At 48.6% G+C, this 8,951-nt stretch overlaps 1 protein-coding gene across 1 annotated transcript in view; it reads left to right on the plus strand.

Moving 5' to 3' along the window:
* Positions 1 to 8,951, plus strand: part of LOC106805867 (protein kinase C iota type-like) — a 33,732-nt gene that overhangs the window by 3,781 nt on the left and 21,000 nt on the right. Inside the window, exons 2-3 of the mRNA XM_014807639.1 lie at positions 1,673 to 1,774; positions 2,194 to 2,259. Coding sequence (XP_014663125.1) covers positions 1,673 to 1,774; positions 2,194 to 2,259 — 168 coding nt within the window. The remainder of the gene's footprint in view (positions 1 to 1,672; positions 1,775 to 2,193; positions 2,260 to 8,951) is intronic.

Here is an 8,951-nt window from a genome sequence, read left to right on the forward strand (position 1 = left end):
TGAATCTCAATAAACATATTACATAACTCCTCAGCACACACACAAAAGAATAAACACCCACTTCACATATGCACCACTAATATCACAGTGTATCTCAATAAACATATTACACAACTCCTCAGCACACACACAAAAGAATAAACACCCACTTCACATATGTACCACTAATATCACAGTGTATCTCAATAAACATATTACATAACTCCTCAGCACACACACAAAAGAATAAACACCCACTTCACATATGCACCACTAATATCACAGTGAATCTCAATAAACATATTACACAACTCCTCAGCACACACAAAAGAATAAACACCCACTTCCCCCACTCTATCCCGGGTGTGCATCTGGGTACGCGGATAATCTTCACCTCTGCAGATGTGCTGCCCTCCAGCGGCAACTGTTTCTAGCAGCTAACCCCATTGATCTGCGCCACCCTGCGGATCCAACTGCGCTTTTGTTCGTTACTCGCTGTCGGAACAGACTGAGCATGCGCATCGAATGATTCAGCGTCCTCTGCTGTAAACACTGCATTATAGATAGGAAGTTAGACGCACTCAAAGAATGATCGTGTAAGTCGTGGGCTTAATTGGGCAGCCAATCCGTTTCGATCTCCAAACAAAAAACCTCGTCGGAAAACCCAGTCAGTCTGGATTTCGAAGTGTCGTTTTGTACTTTATAAAATATAGCGAAATCCATGACAATTAGATTGTCCTGTTTAATTTTTACCGGTCTATGACTGCGGGCAATACGTTATTTTGCAAGATTGCTCTATCAGCTTAGATATTCACAGGGAATTAATAGCGATAGCTTGGTTTTTAGTTGACAAGTGCGGACAATTGTTAACAAGTGTGGACAATTGTTGACAAGTGTTGACAATTGTTGACAAGTTATATCTACGGTGTCGTTTAGGCATGGATGTAACGAACGGTGAGAGACGGAACATAGCGACTGACTCGTTCGCGGTTGAGTTAGTATACAGTCCGTCGTCGTTACATCTTGTGCGAGGTGACGTCATCACAGGTCCGAAACGCAATACTGCTGAAGATACTGCGCCGACAAATCACTATAAACGTTCGAGCAAAAGTAGCAGGATATGGGCTGGAGTGGATTTAGTCTGGTCAGTGTGAGAAGAGAGCGAGCGTTCGTGGGAACGGGGAGTCGAAGCCATCATCAGCTGAAGCCCTAATGACAGGAAATTTCTTCGCCTGCGCTACTGTTCGCATGGCAACGACAGCGGCTATGCGTCTTCGTCCACTTGTTTCTACATCGCTTGTGGGGGAGGGTGAAAGGGAGATCGATGCACGTGATGCTGCGACGGACGAGCCGCCGACGTCTGCGTCCGGGTTTCACGCAGGTGCATGGCTTCCCTAATCGCGGGATCTCGCGAGAGAGAAAGAAAAAAAACAGCACGAAAACGAGCGAGATGAGAAATTGAGAGTTTTGTGCAAATTTTTGAAGTATAGGAATGTAGGATTTTTTTGTGAATGCGTTTTGCGTCATGCTAGCGTACAATTCGCGGTGAACTTGTGGAGAGTTTGGGCAAAAATAATTCGTTTGCAAAACGCGTGGAATTTCGGTGGGGAAAAATATTTGGGGTTTGACTGTGAGTTGCTATTGCTATCATATTGCTGATGGTTTATTTGGCGCTCGTTTGTCTCTACCGTAGGTGATACTTACAATATTCAGCCCAGCTCCGACCCAGAAGACGTCGACGATGCCGAACGACTTTATGACGTCACCAAGGAGAGCAGCGGAATCATCATCAGAGGTATATAGATGCGATGCGAAATTTCTCACGGAAAGAAAATTTTTCTCCGTTTTTGCGTGTTTTTCGTATTTAAAATCTAGAGCGAAATTGTGCTTCACCACAATACAAATCGAGCGGATGTTTCCTTATGTGTACGTGGGTACGTGCGTGTGTGTGTGTGCGTGCGTTGCTATGGCGATTCCGGCGTTGCTTTCATCTCGCAATCGCTCACATCTTTTTACGAATTCCGATATCGTCGTTGATTTTGTGTAAACGAGCTTCTAATTTATGTTTTCTGTAGACATTGTCGTTGCTCGCACAATCGGGGAGATTGAAATAATGTACGCGGAAGCGCTATCGCTTACTGATTCTTCAATTTATAGTGTTTTCTATTTATCTATCGGCGAAGTAAATCGTTGTTTTTTATCTGGTATACGCAGTGATTCCTGATACACTGAAGAGCAATGGTTTCAGCGTATGGGATCAGGATATCAAGCAAGATAAAGGTAATTAAAACTCTCCTATCCTTCATTCTTCCCCTTCTCTCTCCCCTTCTCATTCTCCCTCTCTTCAAAATAGAAATAATTATAAGCCCATTAAAAATGTATTCTTTTCTAAGCAATACTTCTAATTAATATGCTCGATAAATGGCTAATTAAAATGATAGATCATTTAAGCCATTCTTCTATTACAAAACATTGCATTTTCATGAGCTTATTTCTATTTCTGGTTTAACGCGCATTAGGTGATTTAATAGGTATTAGCGCAGGCACATACTGATCACGGTAATTCTCCTGCTACGTCACTGCTTCCTATTATGGCTATGTCTCAGCCACGCGTGTACGAACCTAGCGCGTACATGTCGCCTGCACAACGACGTCAAGTATTCGTACGTCGTCGCGTGTTCTCTGCCTTCGTGGATTTCGTGTACTTCCTGGACGTGTCTTGGTGACGAGTTGCTGTGGTAAATAAACCGAAATCGTCGGCTGGCCGTTAGATCTCGCTGCAGCTGAAATGCCGTGTCCATCTACGACGCGGCGTGCTGCCGTGTCCATCACACGTCTGATCACGTCTGCGCTATATCCGTGATCAAACATCGGACCGCCCGCAGAATTCCGCCTATATACGGCGTTTACAACGAGCAAGCGAGTTTCGATTAGATAATATCTTTGTGCTATACTATCAATACAGATTATCTCTATACGAAGAAACCGTATTAGAGACAGCATTCACTGAGTTTAAAGAGCGCCCCCCGTACATGTACACATCACGTTGTGCGTTTCGCTGTTGTTTTGTTTGTTAAACGGCGGCGACGTGCCGCGCGGCCGCGTCGATCTGCTCGCGAGCAAAGTCCCTCGGGCGGTTGTGAGTGCACGCGACCGCGTCCGCACTAGTGTCTGTCAGGTCAACCCGCAGCCGCCTCTACAGCAGTAGTAGTAGTAGTAGCAGCAGCAGCAGCAGCAGCAGCTAGGTGTGTTCACGGGTCGTCGCTGTACGTCTGCTGACTGTGAGCGCGTACAGGTGTGCCCCGCGTGTTTGAGGTGGCCGCTGTGAGCATCTGTGTGCACACCGCGACGAGCGAGGAGCGGGTCCGCCATCGTGCGAGGTGCACCCGGCCGTGTGTCAGACGCGCGTGTTTGTGTGTGTGGTAGGTGTGTAGGTGAACGTGTGTGAAGACCGAGGAGTTAATCAATCTACCTATCAATACCTACATCTCTATATTATATACCTATATACATATCTACATCTATATATAAATGTATATATATATATACGTATGTATATAGGCACGTTTACGCCTGACAGCAGTGAGAGTGTTAGTCACCCTGCACGAAGGTTCGTGGATCGCCGCGCGCATGCGCTATCACAGTGTTACATCGCCTACCTTGCATCGATGGGAGTAATCAGTTAGTCAAGGTGACAGGTGGGCTGTAGAGGTGAGCACCGCGGGACGGACAGTGTTAGTGGCATTGACGCAAGTCTAGCAGAGCGCGCGTGTGCGGTCTCTACGAACGTCGGCGACGTACGCACGTACAGCGACGCACGTACAGCGACGCACGTACAGCGACGCACTTGCAGCGACGCACGTACAGCGACGCACGTGCAGCGACGCACGTACAGCGACGCACGTACAGCGACGAACGTACAGCGACGCACGTACAGCGACGCACGTACGAGCGACGCCACGTACAAGCGCACGCACGCTACAGCGACGCACGTTACAGCGACGCCACGTACGCAGCGTACGCCCGACGCGTACAGCGGCGCACGTACAGCGACGCACGTACAGCGACGCACGTAACAGCCGACCACAGTACATCAGACGACGGACCGACGACGTCTGACCACGTATCAGCGACGCACGCATACAAGCCGACGCACGTACATGCGAACGTCACGTACATCGACGCAGTACAGTCGACGCACGTACAGCGGACGCACGTACAGCGCAGCACGCACGTCCCAGGCGAACGAACGCTATCTATCGGCTGCCTTTCTTACCCTTGACGCGCGTGTCTTACATGAACGAACGCGCCGCCGCCACCGCCGCTGCTGCCGTCAAGTGTGTGTGTGTGCCTTAGCGATTACATTTAACGAGAGCGTGTGTGTGTGTGTGTGTGTGTGTGTGTGTGTGTGTGTGTGTGTGTGTGTGTGTCTCGTGCAGAGTCTGATCGTGCTTGAGCGGCCGACGCGCCTAGCGGGACAGTTTCGCAAAAACAATCAATTCTTCCTCGATACCGCCGCGTTCAAATATTGACTCGAACAATTTGCGTCGCGCGGCGAGGTTGCAGCGCGTGTCGCCGTGGCGTCTTGCGCGGCGTGTGAGGAAAACAACCGCAAGGCGAGGAGAGGAGACGTGAGTTCGATCGCTGTGTGTGGAAGGCGGGGAGGCCTCCTAGGCGCCGGACATCCGAGCGAATCCCACGCAGCAGCTCGCACTAGTACTGTACTACACTAGTACATATAGGGCGTGTAAAACTGTGAGAGAAGGGAGAGAGAGAAGAGAGAGGAGAGAAAGAAGGAAACAAACGGAGATACAAAGAAGGCCAGACCGCGAGAGATAGAAAGGGAACGAGAGAGAGAGAAGGACGGGGAAGCACACAGAGAAAGCGAAGCAGAGACAGTGAGGGAGAAACAGACACGCACACACAAACTTGTGAGTGAGATACAAATAGAGACAACGAGAAAGAGTGAGAGAGGGCGAGACAGAGAGTGAGAGAGAAGCGGAGAGCGAAAGAAGCGGCGAGCGAGAGCAAGAAAGAGCCAGGCGGAAAACCCTACATGCCGGAAGCGAGCGAGTTTAACCGAGAGTGAGAGCGAAATAAATCGCCAGACAGAGATAACACGACGCACATAACATAAGTCATTATCAGCGCGCGACTGCGCCTGCGTGCATAATCGCCGGGCGGCACTCCCCCGGCGCCCGGCAGTCTGAGCCGTCCCCCTAATTCCGCGCCGCCGCGCTCCGACGGCACTGCTGCCAACTCGAGCGCTGCACTCGCATCCGTCTGCGAATTACCCAAACGAGTGCAACAGCGACAACTGCATTCGCCGACGTCGAGCCAACCGGAGCAGACTCGCGTGACAGCCGCCGGGGAGCATTCTTGCGTCCCTCCTTCCTCTTCGACTCATCACGCAGCCTCCGACCGCGCTCGCCTCGCATCCTCATCCTCCCGCACATACGCAGGGCTTCAGCGAACAACGCGGCTTCGTTCGTCGCACGCATCCCCTCCCGAGCAACCGGCAGCTGCGTGACGACAGTCGCGAGGAGCTGCGACATGCGAGTTGCCGTTCCCGACCGTCGCCGACTGCGCACGTCGCGCCGCGCAATACGCCACCAGGTGTCGTCACGTACGGAGAGTCAGTGCGAGTCATCTGTTGCTAGCGCGTGAAGGCGCGGTGTCAGCAGCTGCGACCGCTCATCGTGCGCGCGTAAGAGAGAGGGAGAGAGAGTGAGAAAGACAGAGAGAGAGAGAGAAACAGAGGCGTGTAGCTCAGCGACACCATGTTTCACGCTATGTACAGAGACTACAACGATCCGTTTGACACGCTTCTGTACGACAGTGGGTTCGATGCGCTCGTACCAGGTGAGGCTCGCTCGTGACTGTGCGCGCTAACTATTCAATGATATTCGTAGTCTCTGAGGGTATATATATATATTTAAATAGACAAATTTTGTCTTTATTAACTCCTGATATATATATATTATATATAAGCAGGTAGAATTTATTAGTCAGCTGCATCATGTGGGCACTTCATCATGAGCCCGCAGGTGTGTGCGTGCGAGCGCGCGTGCGCACGTGCATGTGTGTGTGTGTGTGTGTGTGTGTGTGTGTGTGTGTGTGTGTGTGTGTTTACGCGTGTTTGCGCGGGGGAGTGGATGCGCGCGTGCATGCGTGCGTGTGTATGTATGGGCCTGGATGTCAATGTGCGTGTGCACGTCGTATGTGTTTACGAATCGGGTATGTTATTGAAAGGCAGGGTGAGAGCATCGACCTAATGTAATTCCACTGTATACACGCCTCTATGGCCGGCGGTTATGATGACATTAGCTGCTAATCATACGCTATACACAGTGCGATTATTCCCCTAGTGCTAGGTAATGGATACCTGCTCGTGAATGCAATAAACCAATCAATGCATCGATTATATTGATTAGCACTCCCGGCAGATAGTCGAGCGACGCTGCCAGACGAAAATAACTCTTTCTGTCACCGCTCCCCCTCTCTCTGTCTCTCTGTCTCTCTATAGCTGTCTCGCTCTCTCTCTCTCTCTCTCTCTCTCTCTCTCTCTCTCTCTCTCTCTCACGCACACACTCTCGCTCTCTTTCTCTCTCTTTCTCTCAGTGTGGTATATATATATATATATATATTATATAATATATATATATATATGTGTGTGTGTGTGTGTGGTGTGTGTGTGTGTGTGTGTGTGTGTGTGTGTGTGTGTGTGTGTGGTCCTCTCTTCGCAAATCTCTCTCTCTCTCTTTCTCTCTCTCTCTTCTCTCATCTCTCTCTCTCTCTCTCTCTCTTTCTCTCTCTCTCTCTCTCGTCTTGTCTCTCTCTCTCTCTCTTCTCTCTCTCTCTCTCTCTTTCCTCGTCTCCTCTCTCTTTATCTCTCTCTCTCTCTCTCTCTCTTTCTCTCTCTCTCTTTCTATCGCTCGCTCTCTCTTTCTCTCCCTCTCTCTTAGTCTGCCTAACTCTTTCTATCTATTTCTATCTATCTCCCTCTCTCTTGCTCTGCTTATCTTTCTCTCTATCTATCTCTGTACCTGCCCATCTCTCTGTACCTGTCTGTCTGTCTGTCTGCCTGTCTGTCTGTCTGTCTGTTTGTTTGTTTGTCTGTCTGTCTGTCTGTCTGTCTGTTTGTTTGTTTGTCTGTCTGTCTGTCTGTCTGTTTGTTTGTTTGTCTGACTGTCTGTCTGTCTGTCTGTCTGTCTGTCTGTCTGTCTTCCTTTCTGTGTGTCTATCTCTCTCTCTCCCTTTCTCTATCATTTTATCGTTCCATATTGTTATCGTTGTGTGTCGAAAGCGTACTGGACACGATCTATATCACGTCCTACTGCTTCTATACGCCGTACAAGTGCTAACGCCTCCCCCATCAGCACGGTGCGACGTACGTGACGCCCCTAGTCGGCACTACGTAGTGTTCGCAAATACACTTATCATCTACGACCACTTGGAATTCAGCAAACACGTCGACGGCATGTGTATCTCATGTACAGCTAGCGTAGGCGCATGCATGGGGTACATTCACGATGGAATACTTATCGCGTTTCAGTTCATCTTTGGTATGAGGAACATTGCATGCGATGTGGTTTATAGTGTCGGTAATAAGGTGCGATGTTATCCCACGGGGTGGAGGTGGCGGGTTGATTTTAACAGCTTCCGAAACGGGCCACGTAATGACGCGATTGCTGGCTACATGTGCAGAATACACTAACATATATACGCTGTAATATGTGCATGGAGTTTGATTAAGAGGTTGTGTTTTCCCTTATCGTGGCGGCTATTGACAACTCAAGATGACATTAGCATTCGCACAATACAGTAAGCGTTGTCGCAGCGCGCAGAGGCTGACGGATGCTCCTACTGAAAGGATTGAATTGAGAAAAAAATATATTTATACGTATAAAATAGAAAGTACATGTGGTTTCCGAGCGTGCGGTGCAATCATAGAAAGTATGAACCATGCAGCGCGGAATGTAATAATGCTGACGACAGCATATATTCACCGGCGAGTGGGTCTCCGTAGAATTGTAATGTGCCTATCGTATAGCATGGCTTTTCCCCTGTAGCGTAGTATACATCCTTCTCTATGTCAACCCCCCCCCCCGCGCTACATTGCGCGTGGGCATGGGCATGTCTGGTAGCGAACGTCATAACTGTGACTCGGGTTTGACGTTCGTTGCTGACGCGCAAGAGGGGGGGGGGGGTTACCATCAAGGGATATATACAGAAGTAGATAATAGGGAATTCCCTATTATCTACTTCTGATATATACCATCAGGAGTGAATAATATTATATCTTTTATTATTCACTTTTGATACCATGCATGCTACACCGACCGTGCACACATCGCCAATAGACAATGCAATCCGCATTATTTTATCTTTAACGAACCAACTAACGAACTAACTAACGAATTTGCCAAAATAAAGACACAACGCGATTGCGCCAAACGGTTGGGCGAATCACAAAGAATTACAAGCAATAATTACATAATTATTATGTGAACTATTTTTTAATCGTGATTATTGAAACGGGGGGATGATTTCCAAGCATATGCAGCTGCTGTTATTTCTCCATCGATCACGTGAGGTTGATGCAATGGAGGTCGGTGGTTGGAATCTCATCACGAAAACTTTCTATTAGCAGTAATGGCGGTTATCCACACAGCTGTGATAGCAGCCCGTTGAAACAATAGAGGATAGACCGAGTATAGGGTCTATTATTATCATTAAATTATCATGCGTTTGTCTCATTAATTATTAATGATCTTCGTCGGTATTCATATGCTGTCATGGCTATGTAATCTTCTCCGGTAGCTTCGTTTTACTGTACATATGGCTCGATCTCAACATTTATTTTCTATATAGCAATATATATATATGCTGTGTGTGTGTGTGAGTGTGTGTGTGTGTGTGGGTGTGTGCGCGTGTGTGCGCGGGTGCGTGCGTGCGTGCGTGCGTGCGTG

This window comes from Priapulus caudatus, unplaced genomic scaffold (assembly GCF_000485595.1).
Source record: "Priapulus caudatus unplaced genomic scaffold, Priapulus_caudatus-5.0.1 Scaffold131, whole genome shotgun sequence".
Classification (NCBI taxonomy): Eukaryota; Metazoa; Priapulida; class Priapulimorpha; order Priapulimorphida; family Priapulidae; genus Priapulus; species Priapulus caudatus.